Source organism: Symphodus melops (genome assembly GCF_947650265.1).
Source record: "Symphodus melops genome assembly, chromosome: 2".
NCBI lineage: Eukaryota > Metazoa > Chordata > Actinopteri > Labriformes > Labridae > Symphodus > Symphodus melops.
The window spans coordinates 23,735,884-23,763,595 of NC_136692.1; the positions used below are offsets into that span (position 1 = coordinate 23,735,884).

A 27,712-nucleotide genomic window follows, 5' to 3' on the forward strand; every position below is an offset into this window, starting at 1 on the left:
GAGCACTCTAACTATTCTACAAAGCACAGATAAATCTGTAGCTGACACGTTATACAGATCTGTGGAAAATATCCAACAATCCAATATTTCCCAATAAGCATTAGCACTGTTTGACAATGCCAGGTTGTTATGCTGAGTCATTTACCGCAATAAATCCAACATTAACTAAGACTTCACAGCCACGTAATGCATGTAGACCTGCATTTAGGAACACAGCCCAGGACTGATACAAAAAGTTTAACAACCGTCTGTTGGCATAATACCGGAGTTGTAAAGTCACTTAACTGGTAGGCATCCAAAACGGTTTTCAAGTGGTTTTATGGCACCACCATGAGGTCAGATATGAAATTTACTTCAAAATGTTTATTATTTCAGATACTTTTTTCAGACAAACACACAGTAACCATTTTCCAGATGTTTTAATAAAGATGGTAGCAAATGATTGACAGCAAAGGGAAAAAAAGATCAATACTTGTATGAAAAAAGAAACTTTCAGTGCTTGAGACTATGAGGTGGCCTCACCAATTGTACATTGGACGTACAAGGATAAGATCCCCAATTGAAGGATTTATCGAACAACTTCTGATTTTTTTTTGAGTAAACCACATTAGATTGGACGCCATGATACTGCTTCACAAGGACTACCCTTATCTGAAGGCAAGTGCTATGGTTAGGGAGACTAAGATCATCCCATTTACTGCTTGGAGAAGAAGTCTTTGCTCTTCTCAACGTCAGGGACGATGGTGTCGCTCCCTGGTTTCCATCCAGCAGGGCAGACTGTAAAAGAGAAAAAAGGGACAAGGTTCATTAAGTGACAGACTTTGAACTTTACATACTCTGAGGACAAAGTACAAGCACATGTGTCAATACCCACAAGGCTAAACTAATAATGCGTTGTCTGCCACAAACTAAGTATTCCTTCCAAAAAAGTTTCAAGCTACAATTAAGCTTATTTAGTTTGTTTTTTAATTAGAATACAGCCCAATATCCCCATTTACCTGAGCTTTTAAAACACAAATTTCACAGCTCTAGGTGGTGAACTGTCCATCACTCATGAACATGAGCAAAACTCCATATTTACTAACTTAACAACTGTTTATACTAAACATACTGTATATGAAACAGGATAACAACCCTCAAGGGGAAGATAATAAAATAAAACCTACAAAATAGCTAAACAACAGATAATGAGCACATTTCTAGCAGGCTTAAGGCTACTAACATGATTAATGTATTAAGTTTAATAAATTAAAAAAGGGGGGCTAAAAATTCCCACTGAGTATTTTCACATGACACTGGAGAGGGAAACTCAGGGTATTATTAAGAGATTTTACTCACCCTCTCCGTATTTATCAGTGTGCTGGAAGGCCTGGACCAGGCGGAGCGTCTCATCCACGGAGCGACCCACAGGCAAGTCATTGATGGTGATCTGTCTCAAGATGCCCTTGTCATCAATCACAAACAGACCTCTGAGGAAACATCAATTCATATTAGAGGATGCTATTGTATCCATTCTGTTTGATACGATTGACCCTGTTGATCATCTTCATTTTAGTCTTCTCAGTCATCGAAGTAACTACAGAGCACAGTGAGTATTAAATCAGTGTTTCCCACACATAGACCGCCCACCCATCGATACCTGGGCAGGCATTCCAAGTAAATTTATGGCCACCCAAGTTCTGACCGGTTCTTATTTAATTTATTAATAAAATTGCTTGAGAGATAGAGAGTGCAGGTGCGTGTGAAACAGAGCCATTGCAGCTGTTTCTGTGCCAAACTCTTAAAAATGACAGAGTATTGAGTGGAACTTTTCAAAACAGATGCATTTTGTAGATTAAAGTTGTCTGTTGCAAAACAAATTAATTCAGAGGGAAAACACATTTGAAATAAATACAAAGCTAATATTAAAATAAACCCTAAAATTAGAGTATGAAAAAGAAGGAAATGGCAATCCACTGTATCCATCCCGCGCCCCACATCTGCCTGACCTGTATGCAATGCCGTCATCCTCCTTCAGCACGCCGTAGTCTGCAGCGATTGTCTTGGTTAGGTCAGCCACGAGGGGGATTTTCATATTACCCAGACCTCCCTGCTTCCTTGGTGTGTTGATCCTGCAGGACACAATTAACAATGTAACTAGTGAATCAAAACTCAATTGGAGTTCTAATAAATTGCGTAGTGGCCTGTTTTCTGTTGGAAGTGCCACACACCAGTAATGTGCTAGCTTGTTAAATTTAATTATTTTCCATTACAACAAATGCAATATTTTCAGGGAGCTTGCAGTGTAGATTCAAGCATTTAAAATACATGCATTGCTGAAGTTTCTCTGACTTGTTTGCACTTTTGCTGTACCCTGAAACTACTAAGTGCACTTTTAAAGACAAGTCCAAAGCTTGCACTTCAACCCCTAAAGAGATTAACACCAATAAAACATGGGGATGAGGTCCAGCTCATCCAAGACTCTTAAATGTCTCAAATATAATGATGTCTTCAAACACATGAATTTAAAAATAATAATAAAAAACAACCAACCAATTCTGCAGGGTAAGTGGTTTTCAACAATAAATTCATCTTAAATTCACATTTCTATGGAAAATGTGGTTCATAAAGAAGCCTTTAGCACTCAGTATTTTTGGACATATCAATACTCTGCAGAAGCACTGGACAGCAGATAAACTGATAGAACAGGGTGTGTTTCTTCAGATCTGCAAAACCCTCTCAACTGAAGCTTTCATAATCCAGCTGCCTCAACAATCATTTTAGAAAAGAAAAGCTGTAGGAGTTGAGCTTACTCCATTTCAGCATGATGGATGTTACTTATATACGTTTTCAATTAGTACAATCATAAAGTTTACAGTACAATCAGTCAGGTTTTCCTCAAAGTGGGAAAGAATTCTCACCATGCCAAATGACTGAAGTGGGAGTCTACAGAGCAGCCGATCACCTCACAGCCAATACTGCGGAACTCCTCTGCCCTGTCGCTGTAAGCCACAATCTCAGTTGGACACACGAATGTGAAGTCCAGGGGGTAGAAAAAGAAGACCACATATTTCCCTAAAGGGGAACAGGAGGAGGATAATGAAGCGAGCACAAATACTAGTCTACATATAATATAAATACAAAGTTAAGATCACTAAAATTTACAAATGGAAAAAGGAACTACAAAAAATAAAACTTTAATATTTTGTGCCCTGGTCTGGAAAACAAGTTTATTAGATCCTGAATGTAATGAAAACTTTAGGTTTAAACAGCTTTTTTTGTACAAAGCCTATGATTCATTAGACGTGCGTTACCTCTGTAGCTTGACAGCTTGATGTCCTTGAACTGTCCATCCACTACAGCTGTGGCTGTGAAGTCTGGGGCAGGCTTGCCGATTTTAGCGTTTCCAGAGGACATGTTGGTGGTGACAATAGTACTGTGGGACAGACAGGGCATATAGGTACTAGAGAAATTCCTGATGCTCACACACAGTCATAGATATGTTCAGATGGGTGGAGCTTATGGCACTGGTCGCTGCAAAGTACTCTGGAAACATGTGCCAAAGATTTAACATACAATAAAACTAAAATGATTAAGTGTTTTAGGCTTTAAACTTGGGTTTTTCATCGCTTTGGTAATTGGACTATTGCTTCAAAGCATGTTCAGTTCGGCAAACCAGGGAAAGTCACATGCAGGTCATGTTGAGCCAGCAGCGAACAATGGCCTATTAGAAAGCTTACATAAGAAGGATAATCTCATACAAATAAAAGGGAACTCGTTTGATATAAACCTGTAAAAAAAAAAGGTTATGTACACATGATTTAGCTAATACGAGTTGCATTTTAGGTGATAAGACATACATCATTGTTTTTATTTACACAATAGACCTAGTTTGATCCAACCAAGCATTCAAAGCAATTAAGAGCTTTATTCTTTGCATAATTACGATTTGATGGCACAATAAACTGCAGTGGTACAGAAAAGTCAATATTCGTCTCAGTTACACGTCAAAATTAGACACTTGTCTTTCCGTCTTCTTGTAGAGAAATTCGCACGAGGAGCAGGTCAAAGTTCAGCCATATTACACAAGACTTTACATTTAAAGTCGTTTGTGAAACGCAATGAAGCCAGCAAATGTTAAACAAAGCAAGAGGCAGTCTTCTCTGTTGCATCAAAGGGACAAAGAAAGATCTAGAGACAGGCCCAACTAAGTAAGGAGGGGAGCCACTGACCCCCGCACTGGCTGGCTAGCTTAACGTTAGCTTATCGTTGATGCAAAAGCCGGATCTTTAGATTTGTGTAAGTTAAATAGTTTCATCTCCTGCCGTGCAATCATAAAATGACGTTGGAACAAAATTAGTAAGTCTAAAATAGAGTCATTACTCACCTGTCTTTAAGTAAAGCCGAGGAGAACTTGGCAGGGATGAAGTCTGCTGCTGGCAGGAGAAGAGAGCACTCAAAGGAGGGACGGCTGCGTGCAAGAAGTAGGCGGGGCCACTTGTGATACCCGGAAGTGAAAGAAATAAAAACTATAGGCATAATATATGAACGATATCCATTGAAATCCATTGAAGTATATTTGAAAAAGTAACGGGTGCCTATCCAGAAAAGTAATGGAAAAAGCTGAAATGATTCTTAGAGGTTGAAATGTTTTCGTATTTCCTTTTCCTTTTTTTTAAATTCTAAGCTTGTTTATACGTTTGGAAATTGTTTTGCTGTTCCAGTACTTATGATCTTGTTAACTATGCACCATGACCATAATAATAAAATGCACAATCGACACTGATAAAGATGAGAGGGTCAGATCATGAGTTAACACCTTGCAGAGAAGGAGTGGTAAATTCTGGAACACGGTTTAAAATACGAAAAAGGGCCCAGTGGTGTTCTTTCTTTCTTTCTTTCTTTTATATTCATGTACTTATTTACTTCAGCACTAGATATTATCACTTGCTTTTTAATCAAATGCTTTTATTTTGGTGACCAAGAGACGTAGAGAGAATTACTTCCGCTGTTCTTGTTAGTGAGCGTAGAAACAGCTGTAAAGATATGGTAAAAATACAGTTCGAATTATTTATTAGAGCGAATTAACTTTTGTTTAAACCCCAAACTCGTTGTTGGATCTCTGATCTGGAAATCGGGGTTTGTAAAATGGCATTTTCTTTCGCTAAAATGTAATTTCATTGTATTTAGCATGTAGCTAACGTTAGCATTCTCACAAACCAAACAAAGGGTGAATATTACTGGTAGGTAAGGAAAGTAAGCTTTAAAGCCTTAATGTTCAGGATGTTTCTGACACCTCAACTTTTAAAGTACCAGTATGTGTACTAGTAATGCTCCAAGGTTCACACTGTTAAAAAATACCTAACAAGCAATTTGATTTGAGCTTTTCCTGTTTATAAAATAACGTTTGTAATTGACAATATAAATTAACTTTTTACTGCTCTAAAGATGATTTTAAAAAATCACTTATTTATTCAGAGTTTATAATCCAGAGTTTCACTTTTAGGGTTTGCTGTTTGTTGTGACAACTCGTTTGTATTATAAGTGCCGGCATGTATTTCATTTCATGGCAGTATGTTCGTCATATTGGCATCACGGATAAGAAAACATGATCTCTAATACTAGTCATTTTTTTCAGGATTAATATATTTGGTTTATTTCAACATCTTGAGATCTGCAAGAAGTCAAACTTCTAATTGCCAAAAAACCCACATTTATTTCAGCCATGGATTCTCAAGGTAAGAGAGAACATTTTTAAGTCTGGTATAAATGTAGATATTAATACTGACTGTCGTGTGTGGAATAAAATAATGAGATTGTAATCAGAAAATCGATTTAATTTGTTAGATCAATAGATGTGAGGTTTCTTCTTGATCAGACACAAAGTGAACCCCTTTATTTTGCAATGAAATCTCCCATGTATACTTCCCAACAGCAAACCCTCAGCCAGTCATGTGTGAGGTCTGTGGCACATACTTTGAGACACGACGAGGGCTCTCTAGTCATGCCCGTCTCCATCTTAGACAACTTGGTGTAACAGTGTCAGAAAGCAGTGGGGCTCCAATTGATCTCCTCTACCAGCTTATCCAGGAGAGAGATGGTTCCCTCCCTGATTTCAAGTCTGAAGCCTCTGTATCTGGGCCAACGCCTTCCAAAAAAACATCACATCAGGAGTCCAGGGCACCTTCAGTGCCAGAGGACAGGAGTGCCGCCTTCAAAGCAGGAAGTAGAGTCATGACAGCATCACAAAAGATGGCTCATCAGGGATCTTCAGCCAGGCTGAAAGAGTCATCTACCTCTCTCCCGCCCTCATCCTCTGATGTGGGATTGGTTGAGTCTGAGAGACGCGAAGGCAGCAGCTCATCCTCCTTTGACCACCAAACCACAACAAAGCCCATTTGGGCGCCGCTGGAAACAGATGCTCCAATCACTTTAGGTATGTATGAATGTTTTAAGAAATTTGGACAGAAGCTGTGTGTTCAAGGCAGAGCTTCATATGAACCCTCATGCCAGGCAGTTAGTAATTACTAAGTGACTACTTTTACTCATCCTTTCTTTCAGACACCAACGACGAGGTCCATGTTTGCCAGCTCTGTGGTTGTTGGTATGAGACCCGCAAAGGGCTGTCCAGTCATGCTCGGGCCCATCTGCGCCAAATCGGAGTCCCTGACAGCGATATCAAAAGCAGCCCAATTGATCTTCTATACCAGATCATGGAAGAGGAGGACCTTAAGCCCATCAATATTAAGCAACATAAGGAGCATCCCCCAAGCAGTCCTCCTAGATCGTCCTCTAAACGTCCCTCTAATCTGTCTTCCCCAGCTGCGTCAACCCCCAGCAAACAGCCTAAAGTGTTGGAAGATTGTACCTGTATTCTGTGTGGAGAGGCGTTTGAGAATCGTAAAGGCCTGGCCTGCCATGCTCGCTCTCACCTGAAGCAGATCGGAGTGGTTGACCTGTTGGGGAAAAGCTCTGCAATTGAGACAGTCCAGGAATTGGTCAGCAGCGGCATGCTAGAAGCTGTGAAATCATCCAAAACAAACTGTACAACTAGCTCATCTGCAGTTCCAGCCCCAGCACTGTCTCCAGCAGCAGGCAGATCACGGACCTCGTTTCCCTCCTCTTCCTCTGCTCCAAACCCTTCCAAGAGCACTTCTCATTCTCCTGTTAACAAGGCCCCAAAAGCTAAGAAAGGCTTTCGACTAGCAGTGGACCCCCTTCATAGGAAGCCCAAACCTGAGCCTGTGGAGATCGAGGTTTCCCTTCAAGCGCAAGGATCCAGCAATGGCAGCAACTCTTCCATGCAGAAATCACCTGCTGCTGTTGACCCTTCAAAGCCTCTCAATGCAGGTAAAGCAGAGAGAAATATTCAGTTCAGTTAATTGTTTTTGAATGCTAGTGGTGAGGGTTACGTTTTTTGCATTTATTCTTTCGTATTTCAGCCATTGATTATACGTGTCTTCTTTATTTCATCCTGAACCATTCACAGTTGCTTCTACAGATGAACAATCTCCACCTACAGTCCTCTGTGATTACTGTGGCCAGCTGTTTGAGACTCGCAAAGCCCTGTCATGCCACGCCCGTGCCCACCTGCGCCAGCTCGGCCTCAGCTGGTCCATCAAAACATCACCAATCGACCTTCTCAAAGAGATTATGATACATGGTGAAGAAGGCAGGAAAGTGTCCATGTCAGGCAGGTCATCAGGCAAAGCCGCGTGGACCCCTCAAGGCTCCAAAAGGTCCCTGGACAGCCTCCAGTCAGGGGAAGCAGCCAGCAAGCCCTGCATCTCACCTCTTGATTTCTCCATGAAAGACAAATCTCCATCCTCCAAGAGTGGCTCCTCACACAGTGGTGAGACATGAAATGGCCATTAATAATAGTATAAATATAGTGCTTTTTTAAAGCTAAGCTGTGTTTACGGCGGTGTAAGAAAAGTTATATCATTAAATGATTGGTTCCTAGACTCTCACTGGTGATACAGAAACTTGTGGTTTGAAAATCTTTTACTCTTCTTTTTGTGTCAGACACTTCCTGTGAGCTTTGTGGGTTCGATTTTGAAAACCGCAAGGCCCTGGCCAGTCATGCAAGAGCCCACCTCCGACAGTTGGGAATTGTAGAATGGAAGACAGATGGAGCAAGTTCGCCAATCGAACTGCTCTATGAGTTGATCCGAAGGGACCCAGCCAAGGTAGCAGCAATAACCCAACGCTACAGAAGAAGAGACCTTCACAACAGGAAGGTGGGCTGTCCTCTAAAATATTCAACTAATAATTTTAGAATCAGATAACCAAGCAATATATTACGCTTTCAATTCTAACTTGCTGTACCACTATCCCTTTAAGTCTGGGAGAGCTGCTGCCTCACCCTCACTGTCAACAGACTCGGATTCGGTGCCTGGCAGCAGTCCGAAGGTAACGGTGCACCATCAGCACAAGAAAGGAAGAGAAGGCTCAGGTTTATCAAGACACTCACAAGGCCACACACGGACTTTTGGAGCCCACAGTGACCCTAATGGGCGCCCTAGAAGTGGTAAGATATACAAGTACCTGGATACAGACCAGGGCCAGGATGTTAAGAAAAATAACCAACTATTTGAGAACCTACACAGATAACTTAAAAAGTCATGCACCTTTGCTTCTGCTTGATACAAGTCCTCAAACATTTTCATGATGTCTTTATGACAACGTTTAATAAAGATGTACAGTCAGTGATTCTGCACATTACTCTAATACCGTTTTGTGTGGTTTCAGGGGTCCATCCACTTAAACACATGGTACCTGCACAGGAAGAAAACCAGGACACCAATTCCCAGCAGCCTTCACGGTCAGGTAGCATTCCTGCTATGCTGCCAAAGCCCCCTCTAACACAGTTGGTCAAACTCGTGGGGAAAATGTACTCCCTCAAGTGCAGGTCAGTCTATAAAGTTGAAAATAGCAAGGATTACATTTTCAAGGTATATTCTGTGAACGCTGTTTCAAGCTGAGAAATGTGCCAATGTGGTGAAGTTAAAGAGAATAAAGGCAAAAAGATCAAAATAAATAATGTCACTCTCAGGCAAGATTATTTATATAGCACATTTCAGCAATTTGAAAAGTAAAGTACTAAAGACTAAAGTAACCCAGAACTTCAACCAGATACATGTGCATTGTGTGTCCTGCTCGTCCGTCAACACCCACGGGATGTATTCATGGAGCAGCACAGATGGAGTGCTGAGACAAAGGAACTCCTGCAATACTTAAAGATTAAACTCGCAAGATAATATGTTTTATGTGGTATAAAAACCCTTATAAACACATCAACAAACGCATTTGGACATTATTCTGAAAGGACAAAACTCAATGTTTTATTCTGAAAGTAAACCCGATAGAACCCAAAGGGATAACAAATGAGGAAAAACAAAATAAGAAAAGAAAAATACCGTGTGTATGTATACATATATGTAAAATATCACAGAGATTCAACTGATCTGCAGTTTAGTTGTATTGAAAAACTGAAAGCTGCTTCTTTATGTTTGGTTCTGACTCTTTGATCATCTAGTTAGGTGGTTGGTTAAGTAATATAATATGGTCAACTGTGAGCTGAAATGATGCTATACTCTGTGTTTAAGCAGATGTAATTAAACAACTGAACAAGAGCAGTCGTGATGTGGTTTAACAGTTGACCAGCAACTTTTTCAATTGTTTTACTAAATCATGAGACAATGTGTATCAGATCTGATGCTTTAACTTAAACAACAGTGCTAAAGGTTGAACAATAAATCTTTGTCTATGGGTCAGACAATCACAACATGCCTCCTGCTGATTTATGAATGTTATTACTTGTACTTCCAGTTTAAAGAAGTTAAGATAACATTCTACTCTTCTGCTGTCATTTAGGTTCTGTGAAAAAGTGTTTCATGGACCTTTGTCCGTTCAAGAGCAGTGGATCACTCACCTGCAGGAGCACATCCTGTCTCTGGGCTACAAAGGCAAAGCGTCTCCTCCTGCACCAGTGGCAGCTCCAGCACTCGTCCATCCAGTCGCTGTTTAGTGAATGAAACTTGTCTGTCATTCAGATTTATGAATATTGTCTTTGTGTCAATGTGAGGTTTTTTTTTTAGTCAGAAAAGTGAAAACTAGATGTTCCCCCTTTTTTCCTGTAGAGGGCATACATGAGCTATACAATAAAAGCAACAGGTTGTTATCCACTCAGGTAAAAATCTACCAGCAACAATAGATCACAATACTGGTCATGTTTTTAAACGGATTCATCCCTCAATCTGATGGTCAGTGTTTCCGACTCCTGCTCATAGTGTTTTATGTCTGTGAAGATGTTAATAGTGTTTGACTGGATTTAATGTTGCACTCTTTGACAAAAGTACTGATTGATGATTTTCTCTTTTGATTTGGTCCCTTCAGAGCAAAACGGGTTCACCATATCACACACTTATCTCCTTAACCTTATATGCCTTTCAGTGGAGTTTTATGAGTTTATTTTGTAAGTGTTTTACAATTAGCGAGGAAACAAACTGTTTTCACAAGGATTTTTTTCTTTACTAAGATCAAACTGAGGTCAGATGCAGAGTTAGTCTCCAACTGTGGACAACTTGATTAAAAGTAATGAGAAATGTATTTATGAATTCAGTTATTGCTCTTATCTTCAGGTATAACTGCTTCTAATGTGCTGTTTTCTTGAGCATTTTACATTTCTATTTTTAACACTTATTTAAAAAGAATCTGTCTTGTATCTTGTATACAACATTGTTTTTTTTTTTTTTGAACCAATGACATTTAAACAAATCAGTTGATGTAATGATCTGCAACTTGCAATTTGCCTGTTGGGGCCAGAGCTCACTATAATACGTAATAAAGTTAGTCCACATTTCCAACAGATGTGATTTTTGTCTTAGAATTTTATAAAAAACACATTGTACAGTTTTCCATTTAACTCGTGAAATCAGATGCATCAAGACATGGAATGTTTAGGGCCAGGGAAGTTGGGAACTGTTAAAAAAGATCAAATGTTTGAAACTAGTTGATCAACATCTGAAGTAACATTTAAGAATCAGATACTACACCTATCAGAAAATACTGTTATCCAAACTTTTATTTTCAATACCTATCCTTCATGTTGTTTTGTGTCTGAGGCTCTTTGCAAACTTTTTCTAGGCATGTGTTGATTAACGTTAAATTTGCTTGTATCACATATTGGATGGATTTCTCCAGTCTTCCTCACATACAGTCTGTTTTGTTTGGCCTTTTTTTTAAGCTTCTACATTGACACATTTACTGCAACAACAGGCTTGATGCTAATTCCTGTCCATTCTGTAACAGTATCCTTCTATTGTTTGTTTTTTTTGTAAATATCAAACTTTGTTGCTTAACAACTCAAACTGGCCTTCTTGGTGACAGGAATGCTCATAGTGTGGCTTTAAATAAGATTTTCTTCACTTTTCAGGGCTCAAAAAAGGGCTTTCAAAGGGCTCCATGCTCTGAGACAGTGTGGATCATTTAGCCAAAGGGTGAAGATTTAAATTAGTTTACTCTGGACACACTATTAACTAATCTTGCTTTTATGTACAAAGCAAGACATCATTTGGTTTATCGTTTAGAAAAAAATAATATTCAAATATCTGTAATGAATATCCAGTGGAGATTTGCTTAAAATGCATTTGGCGGTTCAAGTGTCCACTTCTCTGACTTTAGTGGTGAAAACTTAAAAAAAGAAAAGAAAAGAAAGGATTTTAAGTTTAATGAACTGATACTGAATGTACTTCTATAATGCAGGGAATTAGTGAAAGCCCCTTACAGGAGAGGCTGTGATAGGATGATATATTATAGCTTTCAATGCAGCATAACCATCAATCATTTCTGTTGTACGCTGTCTCTGCAATGCAGTTGATGGTCTTCACTTCCTTTTCTGTCTGCCGTGCAAACTGATATGTCTCCCGCAGTCTAATTCTTTGTAATTCGCTGCCAAAGGGACATGACAGTGTTTGAAATCACTCATGACGAAAGAAAGATACATTTGTCTGTTACTCTGATGGGAGAGTTATCTCCCATTACCTGATCTGAATAGACTCAGTTGCATACAGCTATCAAAACCTAGTTTAAAGCACTCATGACAGCAAATGCAGAACATACACTCAACAGCCACTTTATTAGGTACAGCTGTTCAATTGTTGGTTACTGCAAATATGCAATCAGCCAATTGCATGGAAGAAACTCAATGCATTTAGAAATGTATACATGGACAAGATGATGCTGAAGTTCAAACCAGGCATCAGAAAGGGAAGAAGGGTGATTTTAGTAATTTTCAATGTGGAAGGGTTGTTGGTGCCAGTCGTGCCGGTCTAAGTATTTCAGCAACTATGAATCTACTTTGATTTTTATGCACAACCATCTCAAGGATTTACAGAGCATGGTCCAAGAACAGAGAAAATATCCAGTGAGTGGCAGTTATCTTGGCGAAAATGCCTGGTTGATGCCAGGGGTTAGAGTAGAAAGCACTGACTGGTTGGAGCTGATAGAAAGGCAACTGTAACTAAATAACCATTTGTTACAATCGAGGTATGCAGACGAGCATCTGTGAACACACAAGTCCAACTTTGAAGTAGATGGGCTACAGCAACAGAAAACTACACCAGGTGCAATTCCTGTCAGCTAGGAACAGGAAACTTAGGCTACTTAGGCTAATGTGCTATTTGCACACGATCACCAACACTGGACAATAAAAGACTGGAAAAATCTTGCCTGGTCTGATGAGTCATTCATTTCTGCTGCAGTGTAAACAACATGACAGCATGGACCCATCCTGCCTAGTACCTTGTACAGTTCAGGCTGCTGCTGGTGGTAAAATGGTGTGGAGGATATTTTCTTGGCACACTTTGGGCACCTGTGTACCTATTGAACATCGTTTAAATGTTGCAGCCTACCTAAGCATTGTTGATGACAATTTCCATCTCTTTATGGCCACAGTGTATCCATCTTCTGATGGCTACTCCCAGCAGGGTAATGCACCATGTCACAAAGCTCATATCATCTCAAACTAGTTTCTTAAACATGACAAGGATTTAGGGACCTTTAACAGGCAGAAATTGTATAATTCATAACACAATATGATGTGCAGATATAGAGAAAGAGGAAGAGAGAGAGAGAGAGAGAGAGATAAGAGTTCAAGGTGCCAGTTCTCCTGGTAGTCTAGGCCTATAGCAGCATAACCATGAGCTGGTCCATACCTGTGCCAGCCCTGACTATAGGATTTATCAAAAAGCAAAGTTTTTATTCTATTCTTGAAAGTAAAAAATGTGTCTGCCTTCCAGACCCCAACTGGTAGATGATTCCACAACTTCTGTACTTTTAAAAGTAAGCCCTTTTCCCTCGGGAGCAATACAGTATCTATCTATCTGTCTGTCTGTCTGTCTGTCTGTCTGTCTGTCTGTCTGTCTGTCTGTCTGTCTGTCTGTCTGTCTGTCTGTCTGTCTGTCTGTCTGTCTGTCTGTCTGTCTGTCTGTCTGTCTGCCTGCCTGCCTGCCTGCCTGCCTGCCTGCCTGCCTGCCTGCCTATCTATCTATCTATCTATCTATCTATCTATCTATCTATCTATCTATCTATCTATCTATCTATCTATCTATCTATCTATCTATCTATCTATCTATCTATCTATCTATCTATCTATCTATCTATCTATCTATCTATCTATCTATCTATCTATCTATCTATCTATCTATCTATCTATCTATCTATCTATCTATCTATCTATCTATCTATCTATCTATCTTAAGCAGCTGCAGGCTTAGACTGCTAGGGGACCTGGCACACTGAGCTCCTCTGCGTCTTTCTCTCTCTGAATCTTCCCACCATTTAAGTTACTAACGACGTGTCTTCCTTGGGGTTACTGTCCTGAGCTTCCTTGTCTCTTCTGTTCCTCTGGATTGTAGCTGCTGTGGATCTGCTCGACTCCAACTGCTGCAACCATTTACACCGGTCTTACGTCTGTTATCATTATAATTAATGTTGTGTAAATCTAGTAATTGGTCTACATGAACTGCTAGAATAAACATGATCAGTTCTCTATTGTATTGTCTTATTAGTTGTTAATGTCAATGTTAGACTGATCAGTCCTTTAACATGCTTTGTAGGAACTGCTTAAACCACAAGTACCTTTTATCATTATTACTGACATTTGTTTTTGCTAATTTAATAAAGAGTATGGTCTAAACCTACTTGTTCTGTAGGCATGTAGCTTTTGTCGGTCAGGATATAACATTTCTTATGAACTGGCGCTATACAAAGAAAGATGGTTGACTGACTTCTTTATCGCTGAAATAAGCAGTTTACCAGCTGGAAAAAGTGGTTTGTCCTTGTATTTAATTGTCCAATTCATAACAACTGACCATGGAAAAAAAAAACTTTATTTATTCTATTATATCAATTATAAAGCTGAAATGTATTTGTAAATGGGGTCTGCATTTGGAAGTTTATGTAGTAGGCTGGGAGATTATTTTAGCCCAAACCATAATGTTTTGCCTCAACCAAACTGTGTCTGTTTCACAAACCGTGACCAAGTAATCAAAGGAACCAAAAGTAATAGGTTATTTTTTGTATATTTATTTATTTATCAGGAATAATGGATAAAAAAATGTGTGTAATAGTAAAGAGAAACTACACGGGTCACTAATAATCATCTTTGTCAGTGCATTGCATTTGTTGCTGCAGAAGAACCCTTGTTAGATGTCCTGCCATGACAAGTCAAAATGTGTTCTGTAAGTTTAATTAAACTACTTATTTTAGTCTAAATGGGTGAAATACCAGAGAGTTTCTTTCCTTCAACAGGAGGTTATAGCTAGAAACGATAGAGTTTCAGGTTGAAGCAGGGGTGGGGATCAATAAAGCTTTCTTTCCCTCCTCGAGTGAGTCTATGACTCAGTGTCTGGAAGTAAATTCTTCTAACATCAGCAGTATGATTTATAGTATGTTTTCCAGGCTTGGCAGAAAATTCTGTTTTATCACACAACTTGTGACTTCACATTTATGCCTGTGAGAGGACAGATTTAGTGCAATTCTGGCTGAGTTATTTTACTTTTCTGTTTCTTCTTTTTAAATACGTTTTAGTTTTCTAGTTTAATCTTGATTTGTTTTTATGACTTTTAATAACCTTCAGGTGGTGGCTGTAAGTTTATGGTTCAAACAAAGGTGAGTTGTTGATGTATGGATATGTGGAAACATCACTGGATGCAAAAGAAAAAAAGAAAGAAAGCCAAAGGGCCATCGATTACAGGGTATGAGTCAGCATTTTTCTGTGTTGTACTTTTCAGTCAGTTATGATCAGGTCAGCAGACTCAACTTGGCTGCAGAGGTTGCCAGTTTTGCAGTATGTAGTTTGGCAGTGTTCAGACTCCACTGACACTGGATACCGCAGATAAGCTGGTGCAGGCTGTGCTGATACTGGTTGTCTTATGTCAGTGTTCAGACTGTTCCAATGACCCTGTATGACTCCTATGTTGGGGTCAAAACATATCCTGGATCAGTCACAGAATCCAAAAACCAATGTGCTGAAAATATTTGTATGCCTCCAAAAACTTTATTTTGGACCAATGTGACTCACTGCTATATAGTCCTTTTTTTATCCCAGCCCAGACTCCTGTTTGTGTATTACTCGGCTAAATAAGAAGTTTACCAAGATTTGCAAGGGAAAATAACAATACATAACACAAGTACACCCTGTTTAACAGATGCAACTCTACCCCTCTATGACGATTTATATTGCAAAACTAACACAGTGCCATTATGCAACATTAGATATAAAACTATCAAATTGTAGAATATTATCTTGTTCAAGCACAAGAACACATGGAGAGAACCTCTCACTAACCTTTCCATGTAGTTTGTGCTGATAGTGCAGAGTACTGAAGCCAAATGGTATGTAGTATGAGCTCCATGGAACCAATCAGTCAAACACAAACACACACGTACGCATGCACACACACACACATACACACACACACACACACACACACACACACACACACACACACACACACACACACATACACACACACACACACACACACACACACACACACACACACACACACACACACACACACAGGCGCACACACACACGCACACACACACACACACACACACACACGGACTCCCTCACACTACACCTAGTGGTATATCAATCAATGTTGCACAAGGGTAAGCCCGTGATAACTACACAAAATGACTAATTGCCAATAATTACCCAAATTTGGTTCTTGTTGAGCAAAAAATTTTGGCTCTTGTTTGATTGTTACTCACACAGTGCAGTATAATGGCTGAGTATTGGTGTTCATCACTCAGTGATCTCTGGATCACTCAGGTCGTGACCTACTAAACTGCCTTCAATGGATTGTTTTGATAATGTTGTTCTAATGGGGCAGTCACAGGTGTTTTCCAACAATGAGAGGAACCTATAGTTAAATGACATGAACAGGGTTCAAACTATGGTTTTGTTTCCACACTGCTAAATGTGCCACTCTGCGCTCAAGTTGGTGGCTATAACTCCCGTCTTATGTTACTTTTCACAACTTTTTCTCTGAAACTGCTGCATGCCAAAATAACATTTGGAGAAAACCACGAGTGAACAAGAACAATGAAGACTCCAGCTAGAAAACAAAAACTGAATTAATACAAAGGATGTCAGAAAGGACTGAGAGCATTAATAGCTCAATGTGAGATAGTCCATCGGTAATATGGACAAAGTAGAGGTTAAACTATAAGGACAATCTATTTCTTATTCAATCAATATGGAATCAGGAGCTTCCCTCAAGGTTTTACTGAAAACTATTTCAATTAATCCCATCATGTCACTGAACTCCAAACTTTAGCCCTTAGTCCTCAAGAGCAATGTGTCACCAAAAACTCAGCAGGTGAGAACACTGTAAATGTCAGACCTATTTAATTTTCTAAAGTGTTTGAAATCACATGCTTTGCCAAATGAGAAGAAATCAAGACAAAATCCTAAAGATTGGGCAATAGAATTATAGAATAGATTAGCAAAGAAAAAGAAAAATAGATAGACGGTACCAATTGTTCAATAATGTGTGGCTCATTTAACAACAAAATAAAGCTTACTGTGTGAGATTTTAAAAAAGGACTAGAAAGTGTGTATTTTACAGATTTGAAGACATAAAGATAGAATATTATTAATTATCTTATCACTTAATACCTCTAGCTATTTAAATAATTCTTTGTCTTGGCCATATAAGGACATTTTCACAACTGAGTCATTTTAATTGCATATTTCTGTTAGAGATTGGGTTTCTTTCTTTGTTGGTTTGATTGCAGTCCATTCAGGAAAATAAATATTTGCGTCTGTTTTCATTTAATAGTAATAGTATTTAAATAGCATGTGACTGTGCTTCAGCTTGATCATGAACTTTGTAACAGCACATACATATTCAAGTGATTTGTTTCGCCTGCTGAACATTTCCTCTTAGTCAAAACTGATTGGGTTGATGTTGTCGTATTAAGGTAAAAGAACACTTTGTGGCAATAGAGGCTACACTGACACACACACACACACACACGCACACACACACACACACACGCACACACACACACACACACACACACACACACACACACACACACACACACTATTTCCATCATAGCACTTTTTTCTTTTTTTTTAAAGAAATAGGCGCTCACATTATTGATAGCATAGAGCAGTCAAAGTATATATGTGCAGTTTATACATTACATTCAGTGACTCCTCCACAGTTTTGTGACACTCTCCAGGCGAACTCCAAATATGGAACAGGATCAGGGGACCAACATTTTCTTAAAGCATGCTTCTTGATATTCAGTCTGTTGAGTTTATACTGATGCCTCATACAGTCGTAAGCGCAGGCTCATGTAACTGCCTGTTTATGAACAAATAGTTTGTCAATAATGAACACTGGTTCACTCAAGTTTATTCATAACAATTATTTTCCCTTCTCTTTTTTAGAAGGCTAAAAAAGAGAAGCTTGAAAAAAAACAACAACTGTTTGTGAGAACCATTTAATGGTGTGTGTGTGTGTGTGTGTATCTGTATGTATGTATGTATGTATGTATGTATGTATGTATGTATGTATGTATGTATGTATGTATGTATGTATAACTTTGAAAGCTACAGTACCTAAACATTATAAACTGCTAGAAATATTTAGAATATTTTTTCAAATATAGCTTTATTTCTCTTACTTAATTGCATAAGTAAACAAAATAACTGCTGACTATTGGTGATTTATATTTATGACAAAACTAATACACATGGTCATGCTAATTCATACCGAAGATAACTTACTGCCACCAACTTAAAGATAAATGGTTTTTTGTTTCCCTTGTGGTTGCAGTGAGACACTAATGACCTTTCCATGATAAATCTAGTTTACACCCTGACGTCAGGTCTATATTGGCAGGCCTGTTGGTTGAGAACAACAAACAAACAATGGTCCATTAGTTTCATCTCCTAACAGTGTCCCTGCTGTCACACACACTCCTCTGCCTCTATCTGTGTGATTCATCTTTAGTTGCTGCTCATCAAATGTCACATTAGCTGTTTATAGACAATCATGGATGTCTGCCAATAGATTCCTTTTGTGACTTGATGACACCAGTACAATAATCCAGTGTCCTCTGCACCCAGAGACACAGAGCTCAGTCAACACATCAGTAAAAAAGGCTTTGATATTGAATCCTCTGGAAAGTTCATCCACTCTATTTCTGGTTTACAGGTACACAATGTTTTTGATTTGTCCTGAACATTTCTGTGAAATTTCCCATAATTTCTACACAACAAACATTTTGGTACATGCTGCACCTCCCAATCCACAGAGACTGGAAATATTGATGTGCAATGACTTGTAAAATCTGTCCCAGTCTAATTCTTACAAGAACCCTTAAAACAAAGAGGTAAACACAATCTGATGTTGCAAAACTGCAGATCTCATGAGGATTATTTAGAAACAGAATAGTGGCCAAAATGTTGGACAAAGTGCCAAAATGGATGTTCAGTACTGTTCTTATCCCTGAAACGTTGTGATCTTAAGATTCAAACCCAAAGGACCCATTGACCATGAAGTTAATATCACCCCATGCCTTTTTCCCCTTTCTTGTTCTCTGAAATCTGTTATTCATTGGTTGAAGACTTGGAGAAGCCAAGAGCTCTAATATCTACAGGTCAGTATAACTAATAATAATAATAATAATTTACACTTTATTAATCCCACAAGGGGAAATTCAGTTTTTTTACACTCTGTCTAACACACACATAGGCCGAGATACACACTTCAAATTAAAATTAAAGAAAATATGACTTCATTTTAGTGAAAACTGTGTTGTCGACATTTTATTTCAATGAAGCAACTGGAAAATTGACGTTTAATTGTTCTGTCGTGTTGTTGTAGACTGAACTCTCCTAATACACTGAACTCCAAGCCATGCTCCATAAAGGAGCATTTGATAAAACAGAAATTACATTCAGTTTCCAACAGATTGTTCATATAGCAGGAACTCAGACTGTTTTGTTTAACCTCTGTCAAAAGGAGTATACTTCTGCTCTTGACCTACTTCAGACTGGCTAGACATCAGAGAGAATTGCAGACTGACAGCTGGAACACAGAACCCATTAATCACCAAGAACATTGGACTATGTCTTTTTTCTCGGGGGGGGGGGGGGGGGGGGGGGGGGGTAGTTAACATAATTACAGTCATGGTTATAACATGTTTAAAATGTTCTGACAGTAGACAAAGATGATTATGTTTATGTTTAATTATTTCAAACATATTGCTTTAATATTATAGTTATCTAAGTCTTTAATCACTCAAAACAGGAAACCTTTTTCAGATGGTCTTTTTTATTCTCGTTGTTTTGGGCTTGTAAAACCTATACCTTTTTTCAGTTTTGGGGTGATTATATATCTATATATTATGCTTACATTACATCATATACATATATGTTTTTTTATCCATTTAAATATATCTTTGTATATGTTTCAAAAATATATTTTTCATACAATGTTTTTCATGTGTTGGCTCTTGAACTGTTTCACAGCCCTTTTTAATCCATACAAACACGTTTCTGAATATACTAAAACACTATTCCAGAGGTGTTTATCATGTGATTTGATAATAAATAAACTTACCCTGTATACTGAATATATTACTGAACTAATGCATAGTTCAGTAATATATTCAGTATGCGGGGGAAATGGATATGAGATGTGAGATTCAAGGACAGGACAGTGTGATCTCTGTATACCAGTCTTCTGACAATCTTAAAATCTTTTTCTAAAAGAAATTCCAGCAAACAAGGATAACTTGTTGCACAAGTGAAAGGCAACTATAGGAATTAATTCGGCATAGTTCAATATTCTTCTCTACTCTACTCCACTCTACTCTATTCCACTTCACTCCACTCTAGTCTACACTATTCTACTACTTTACTTTACTCTACTCTACTCTACTCTAGTCTACTCTACTCTACTCTACTCTACTCTACTCTACTCTACTCTACTCCACTCCTACTCCTTTACGATATGATACAATATGATTTTAATTCTAATATGTTGGTTAAAAAAATACTGCTCTGCAGAACAGTATAGTACTGCTGTGCTACTCTGCTCTGCTATACTGTACTGTATTACTGTACTGTACTCTACTCTCGTCTACTCTACTTTACTCCACTTTACTTTATTCTGCCCTCCTGTACTTTACTTTGCTCTACTTTACTCTATTTTAATCTACTCTGCTCCACTTTACTCTACTCTATTATATTATATGATATGATACTATATGGTACTATACCGTTCTCCTCTGCTCTAATGTACTTTACTCTGCTTTACTTCTTTTTTACTCAACTATACTTTATGATATGATACTATATGGTACTCTATGGTACTTTACTTTGCTCTACTTTATCAATCTTTGTCAATCAAATTTATCCGTATACTGTAAATTCATAACAAGTGTTATCTCAAGACACTTTACAAAAAGCAGGTAAAGGACCTTACTTTTTGTCTGTTAACATTACTAAAGAGCAGGTAAAAAGACCATGTTCATCATTACGTTTACATAAAGCAGGTAAAAGACCTTACTTATTGCTATAGCATGGCAAGAAACTTCCATTCATTCGGCAGAAATCTCCAACAGACCCGGGCACATGACGGAACAGCCGTCGGTTAAAGTCTACTTGACTTTACTTCATTTACTTTACTCTACTCTACTCAACTCAACCTTACTCTGATCTCTAGTCTACTTCACTTTACTCTACTCTACTCTACTCTACTCTGCTCTATTCTATTCTATTCTATTCTATTCTACTCTACTCTACTCTACTCTACTACATACGTGAATTAGTTCAACTTTGACAGCAGTTAAAGTAAAGGGTTAATGTGCTGTGTTTTTCTCCTTGTGTCTTGTTGAGAGCAAGGTTGTCTGAGGCCAAGATTATATAAATGTTGTCAAGTGAAACACAAAGCGAAACACAAGGTTAGGAGACATACATTGTTTGTATGTTAAAGGAGGAAATGGAGGCCACATCTGCTGGATAAACACATTTATAGTGAAAAGTAAAACCTTTCTCACTGTGTCAGCTATTTATTACTCACACCTGTTCACAGTATGTGTGAAATGTGAAAAATCTCGGATCTTGTGGTGTTCTTGTTGGAACATTAAATTATTATTTCTCCCAGATGTTTTTGGTCTTGAAAGACAAACTGCGCTTTGAACAGCCTATACTTGAATTATACTAATTCCGACCATTTGCATTTTTTGTCATTTGTTGAAAATAATACTAGTATTGTTTTAAACCTAACTGATTAGAATTAACATAGTTGGAAACCACTTCTAAACCACATAGGCCTAGTTGTTGTGTAGTCCTAATCCAGCATTAAAGTAAATGTCCCCGTTTGGATGAAGTAGGGGCACATTGTAATTTAGTGGTAACACACAAATAAACACAATTAATTATGCAGGACCGATACTTCACTGATTTCCTCCTTAACAATATTTGACTCAGTTTTACTTGTGTGAGGTCGAGGTGTCCCTGTTTGTAGTGCCTCATGAAAAAGAAGACAGAAGGGGAGAAACAAACGAAACAACAGAAATTTGAAGTTTGTAAGTTTGAAACTGAAATCAGTAATACAGTTTGGAAGTCTCCTCCTCAAACCTGTACTGCTTGTCTTATCATTCAGTCCTGTTATTCGTTCATTCTTATTAGATTTTTTATTTCATTCCATGAGGAACTCTAAATAGCTGTAGTATTCAGTACAGCAACTCTATTTGGGTACATATAAAGTGCCTTATAGTAGCTGATCAATTCTGAGTGGAGAGAGTGGTGTGTGTTATTGTCACATAAAATGATTTAAAAGTATATTTTATTTTTCTCCCATTTACCCTTCCCTCCTGAAAAACATTGTGTTGAGCTTGATAAATTAAAAAAATAAAAATAAAGTATAGATTCTTTCCTGTTTTTGGACTATATTTCTCATACTGTAAAATGAGTCCCTGGACCAAAGCGTTCATTGCGTGCACTTCCCAACATCCATGACTATTTGTTGTGGTGTCTGTGTGTATCATTCTCACATGAGAACCCTAAAAAGTCCTATTTTTACATCAGTCTGCCACTATTACATGTTTCAGAAAGAACACAAAACTAAATAGGAGACTGAGCTTGAGAAGCATTAGAATGATCTATCTATCAAATTGAATTACAGATGACAGCAGAAACACTACACGAGTTGAACGTGCTGTTTCTAGAGACACAGTTCAAACCATGTCTTTGATAGATTTACCCAATGTCCATATGCAGATGCCATCATGTCTGTCTCTGGGAACAAGGCTCAGAATTGAGCCTTTAATACTCCTCTTCTTCATCATGTTCCTGAAATAAAGACAGGACACTGACTGATTATGTTTCTGTCACCCAGTTGTCTTTGTTTGGGAGACTGACGAAAAAAAAACAAGAAAAAAAAGCATACCATCCCTAAGACACAGGTCCAGCTGATGAAAAAAGCATCAACATAATAATAATTAAAGCCCTTGCAGTATAAGACTTGAAATTGTAATTAGAGAAACGTTATTTTTAAGGATTTGGTCATATAAATATAGTAAAAGCACATTAGGAATGGAGGCCCGTCGAGAAGTTACCTCTCAGAAACAAAATGTCCATCTTTCTGTGAGCAAAGGAAAGAAGGTCAGATTAGGGGGAGACACAAAATCATATTTATCAGCAGTATTATTCAAATCAGTGAGCTGGCATGTTTAATTCACTGTGTCACCAAAGTACAGTTTGTACTTATGGGAGAACAGTGCTGAGCTAGTGGACTGTCATAAACACAGCAGAAATGTTACTGTTGTGAGTGTGAGTTATCTGCCTACATTTTCTCTGGAGTGTCACACAGCTGTGCAGCCTGTGCTTCATCTGACATGACTGTACACTCAGCGCTGCATAAACGTTGAGGTTGAATTCAAGCACAGGGGGCGGAATGGTAGGCAAGTGTCCAGCTTCTTTCGTAAACCTTCTCCTTATCCGGCAAAATGCTGTGCAGATCATAATCTGTTCAAAAGCTATAATAGCACAGGAGTAAAGCTGCAACCTTTTGATTTCAGTCCTCAAGACACCATTATTAGAAGGCTGTGAGACTACTGATTAAATGGTGGGAGGGAGTAATGGAGTATTTAACGATGGATGGCTTCAACATTCTACTTACAACTGCTGCTATTATTGTTGTTGCTATTATACATTTCCAAGCATTTCTAAGCGCGTTTAAAGATGACAAAGATTTAAAAATGTTAACATTGATAGATTATTTTGGTCTTTGTTCTTTTAGTCTTCAAGGTTAATTTACACAAAATCAATTACCATTAGTCTATGGATTGGTCGCTTGTTTTCTATCCATAAAACACTACCTGACACGAAAATCAAACTAACCATTGCCTAAGAGGTTCATTGAAGATGATGCTTAATGGTCTGACCATGACCTTACCACAACATTGCTTTATTGAGGCAGGTTGAGATAGAAAAACAAATTCTCATTAGTACAGGAATCTTGTATGCTATTTCTCATTTCTTTCAGTAAATGTATAATGGTAAATTGATTTAAGTTTAAGTTGTACATATAGCCAAAAGCCTTATGTAGCAGAAAGTCAGAAGCATGTTCTTTGAAATCTCAAAATGTGAAATTATTTATTCACCATGTAGGGGTAATATAATAGAGCCATTTAAATAGCATTAAGCAGGAGCATCAGGATAATGAAATCCAGCAAAGCGCAGTTTGAAATCGTCCTAAGGCAGTTAAACTTATTATACAAATGACGTAAGGGGATGTTTTAGTCAGTACCTAGTAAATTTTGTCAAAACAAACTCCTCTTGCGGAGTAAGTCATGTTTTTGCAGTCAGTACATGATGACTAGGTTAATGACATTGGGTTATTTAGTTAGTCGATGTGTGAACAGACTGAAGAAACAAATCACCATGACATTTGTTAGTATAAAGGGGGACCTATATTTTGCCAGAAAACTTGTTTTAAAAAAATAAAAAAAAGTACCCTTGAATTGCCCCACAGGGACAAATACAATTTTTTGAATTGATGTGAATTTTAAGTGTTTTTTTTCTGGACCACTGTCCAAACAAAGCAATGCAATATAGCCAACTCAATGGAGACAAATCCCTCTTATATAAAACAACTCATTTGAATAGAAACATAAAACATCATAATTTTCAGTGATAAACACTAACAAAAAAAACGTCATGACAATCATAATTTATACCTCTATCTCTGCTGCAGATCCCCGGTCTTACATTTAGGACCTTTGAATTTCTTTCTGCCGCCGATCCCGGTCTTACATTCAGGACCTTTGAATCTCTCTCTGCCGCAGATCCACTTTAATTACCAATCCCCATCTTTTTTCACCCCGACAACACCTCACATTAATCTCTTCACTGAGTCAAGCGGTTCAGTTTTATTACCACATGCATCAGCAAAGCCCATGACCCATTGGTATGATGGTGGGTGCAGTCATGGATAACATCCATGCCTGAGGATGGAGGCAGGGTTTGTTTGGAGCCTATCATCAAAATTGCTGTCACCCAAAAGCATTTTCGAGGTAGCTTCAGTAGGGTTTTACGTTGTTTTCTAACCATAAAAAATTAACTAAAATACATCTTTAAAAAATTATACATGAAGCAAGCCTTTGACAAATGTCTTCACAGAGGTACATTGTTGTCCATAGGCTCCAGCATCATGCAAATATAGATGTTTAAAAAAAAAAAAGAAGACATTCATATTTGAATATCTATGTCAATTATAGTCAAGTTGAAGCTATGCAACATGCAATTCAACACAGCAAGGGACACCCACATTTCCTTATATGTTTCTATTAAAGGATTATATTTTGGGCTTCTTGCCTTCTTTTATTATAGGATAGATATAGAGAGAATTTAGTATGAATGCCTGTAAAAAGATCTCTCCACTCATGTCAAATCAAAGGGTTTCTCTGCTGCTGGGAAAATGGAAGCTGATGCTTTTGACATGATTGACCATCAAATCCTGTTACAGAGACTAGAACAATTACTTGGAGTTACAGAGACGGCTTGAAGTTGGTTTAAGTCCTATTTATCAGACAGATCTCAGTTTGTGCATGTTCATGATGACTCCTCTATGCACACCGAAGTCAGCCATGGAGTGTCTCAAGCTTGGACCGATTCTTTTTACATTATATATGCTTCCTTTAGGTAGTAATATGAGGAAACGCTCCATAAATTTTCATTGCTATGCAGACAATACTCAGCTATACATATCAATGAAGCCAGAAGACACCAATCAATTACGTAAACTGGAAGCCTGCCTCAAGGACATCAGGACCTGGATGACCAGAAACCTTTTGCTGCTCAACTCAGACAAGACTGAAGTTATTGTGATTGGATCCAAGAGCCTCATCCTATCCTTCTTTCTGCATCTTGTCCCATCTCCCCCATCCCATTTTCAAGCCCAGCACAGTTTAGCAGATGGCTGTTCCGTCATGAGTCCGGTCTGCTGAAGATTTCTGCCTGTTAGAGGGAAGTTTTTTCTTGCCACGCTATGACGGATTAAGCTGGGCTCTTGTAATATAGCCATCAGTAAGGTCCTTTACCTGCTTTATGTAAACATAACAATGAGCATGGTCTTGTTACCTGCTCTTTTGCAATGTTAACAGACAAACAGTAAGGTCCTTTACCTGCTTTTTGTGAAGTGTCTTGCGATAACACCTGTTATGAATTGACGCTATATAAATAAAGATTAATTGATTGATTGATTTATTAGTATTTCCAGCTTGAAAAAACAAAAACATCATTTACCTTTACATGTTGATCAAAGTCTTTAATGATTGCATCTCAGGGTACAGCACTGGTATGTACTATACCAGCTTATTATTTTTCCAAGGTACATCCATTGACTTGAGTAGTTTTTAGTTTCCTCCCCACCTCTGAATCTGGCAAAGCGGCTGTGAATGCTTTAGCACTACAAATCTGTAGAGAGTGGGAAACTAATGGTAAAATAGTAACTTAACACTAAAAATGACCCTTGGGTTTCAGCCAGGCTGTTAGTCAGCACTTTTAAAACACTTTTCACAACAAGGAGTATGTGTGTTTCATCAGATAAAAGCAACTGAACTTATGTCAGTCTTTGACTGCGTGTTTGTCTCCTTGGCTGAATTTCTGATACAAACATTCCACTGTTTCATTTTGAGTTATTAGTTTCTGAGCGAGTAGAAGGATAGCATGTGGCTTTCCACTCATGATAGCCATCAACTCCACAAAATGTCAATATGGAATGTACAAGCACTTTGATACTGTTGATATACTGAGCACATTTACATTTTGCTACAGTGCTTGGCTGAAATAAACACATTGCAATTATCAGAATTATTGTCACCAGTGAGAAAATCCTTTTGTATTGAATTTTTTTTAAACAACATTCACTGGAACATCCAACTCCTTGGTCATTAAATGCTTCTCAGATGATAATAAATACTCCATCTCTCTGACAATCAGGCATGTGCTCTGTAAAATGTTTTGGCAAAATGGAGGATTAGAGAAACCGTTAAACAGTTGTGGTGGTGGGGGGTTTAGTCCTGTAGCCAAGTTAGAATATTTGAGTGAAAATAAACAAAAAAAGTAATTCTTGTCTTAAATATTACTTTTAACTTATCACAGGAACATTACGCTTAACTTATTAATCATTTTCTATTCTTGTATTTATCATACCTTAATGCTTGCTATTTATTTTACCTACTGCACAGAACTGTATTTGACTTAACCATGCACATTTCTGTTCTGTTTCAGCCTCTGGCTCAGTGTGGTTGGTGCATCTTTGATTTTTACTTGAGCTGTGGAATTATGATATATCTGATGATGTCTTTTGTCTTTCTGTTGTGTTTTTATGCCTGCTGTAAATGTATTTTATTCACAATAAGGAAGTTGGAATTTAAGTTTAGATTTAAGTTTAAATCCTCCATTTCAGAGTACTTTAAAGATCATCAGATATGCAGTCAGTGTTTTTCCCCCTCTGTGGTCAGTGGAAGGGTGTAGAGGGAGTCTCAAACCAATAAACCTCAGACTTAGTATTGGAAAGAGCCATTGGGCTGTGGAGGCCAAATGGCACCATTTGTAGGAGCAATTGTTGAGAAATGGGGGCAGCAGGGTCTCTTTTCAGAGCTGGAGGGAAAACGCCCATGGGAG

General features: G+C 38.1%; 2 protein-coding genes and 1 long non-coding RNA gene across 6 annotated transcripts; 2 read left to right on the forward strand and 1 right to left on the reverse strand.

The window, feature by feature from the left end:
• Positions 1-404: 404 nt before the first annotated feature.
• On the reverse strand, positions 405-3,409 carry prdx2 (peroxiredoxin 2). The gene is made up of 5 exons (XM_079337467.1): positions 3,294-3,409; positions 2,901-3,054; positions 1,989-2,111; positions 1,339-1,469; positions 405-777 (listed from the first exon to the last, which is right to left on the reverse strand). The coding sequence occupies exons 1-5, from the start codon at positions 3,394-3,396 to the stop codon at positions 695-697; spliced, it is 594 nt and encodes a 197-aa protein (XP_079193593.1). The 5' UTR covers positions 3,397-3,409; the 3' UTR covers positions 405-694.
• Positions 3,290-4,440, forward strand: LOC306819862. Its single transcript, XR_013778615.1, has 2 exons — positions 3,290-3,400; positions 4,354-4,440. It is a non-coding gene; the product is annotated as an uncharacterized lncRNA (long non-coding RNA).
• Positions 4,441-4,915: 475 nt separating this feature from the next.
• Positions 4,916-10,847, forward strand: LOC306820176 (protein Wiz-like). Of its 4 annotated transcripts, none has more exons than XM_079337939.1 (9): positions 4,916-5,028; positions 5,618-5,717; positions 5,915-6,415; positions 6,541-7,329; positions 7,469-7,831; positions 8,005-8,219; positions 8,323-8,509; positions 8,731-8,890; positions 9,856-10,847. In XM_079337939.1, the coding sequence occupies exons 2-9, from the start codon at positions 5,705-5,707 to the stop codon at positions 10,007-10,009; spliced, it is 2,382 nt and encodes a 793-aa protein (XP_079194065.1). In that variant the 5' UTR covers positions 4,916-5,028; positions 5,618-5,704; the 3' UTR covers positions 10,010-10,847. The 4 variants fall into 4 exon arrangements, with proteins under 4 accessions (XP_079194065.1, XP_079194064.1, XP_079194067.1 ...); XM_079337938.1 differs by having other exon boundaries at positions 4,917-5,118; XM_079337941.1 differs by lacking the exon at positions 4,916-5,028 and adding an exon at positions 5,125-5,226.
• Positions 10,848-27,712: the final 16,865 nt, after the last annotated feature.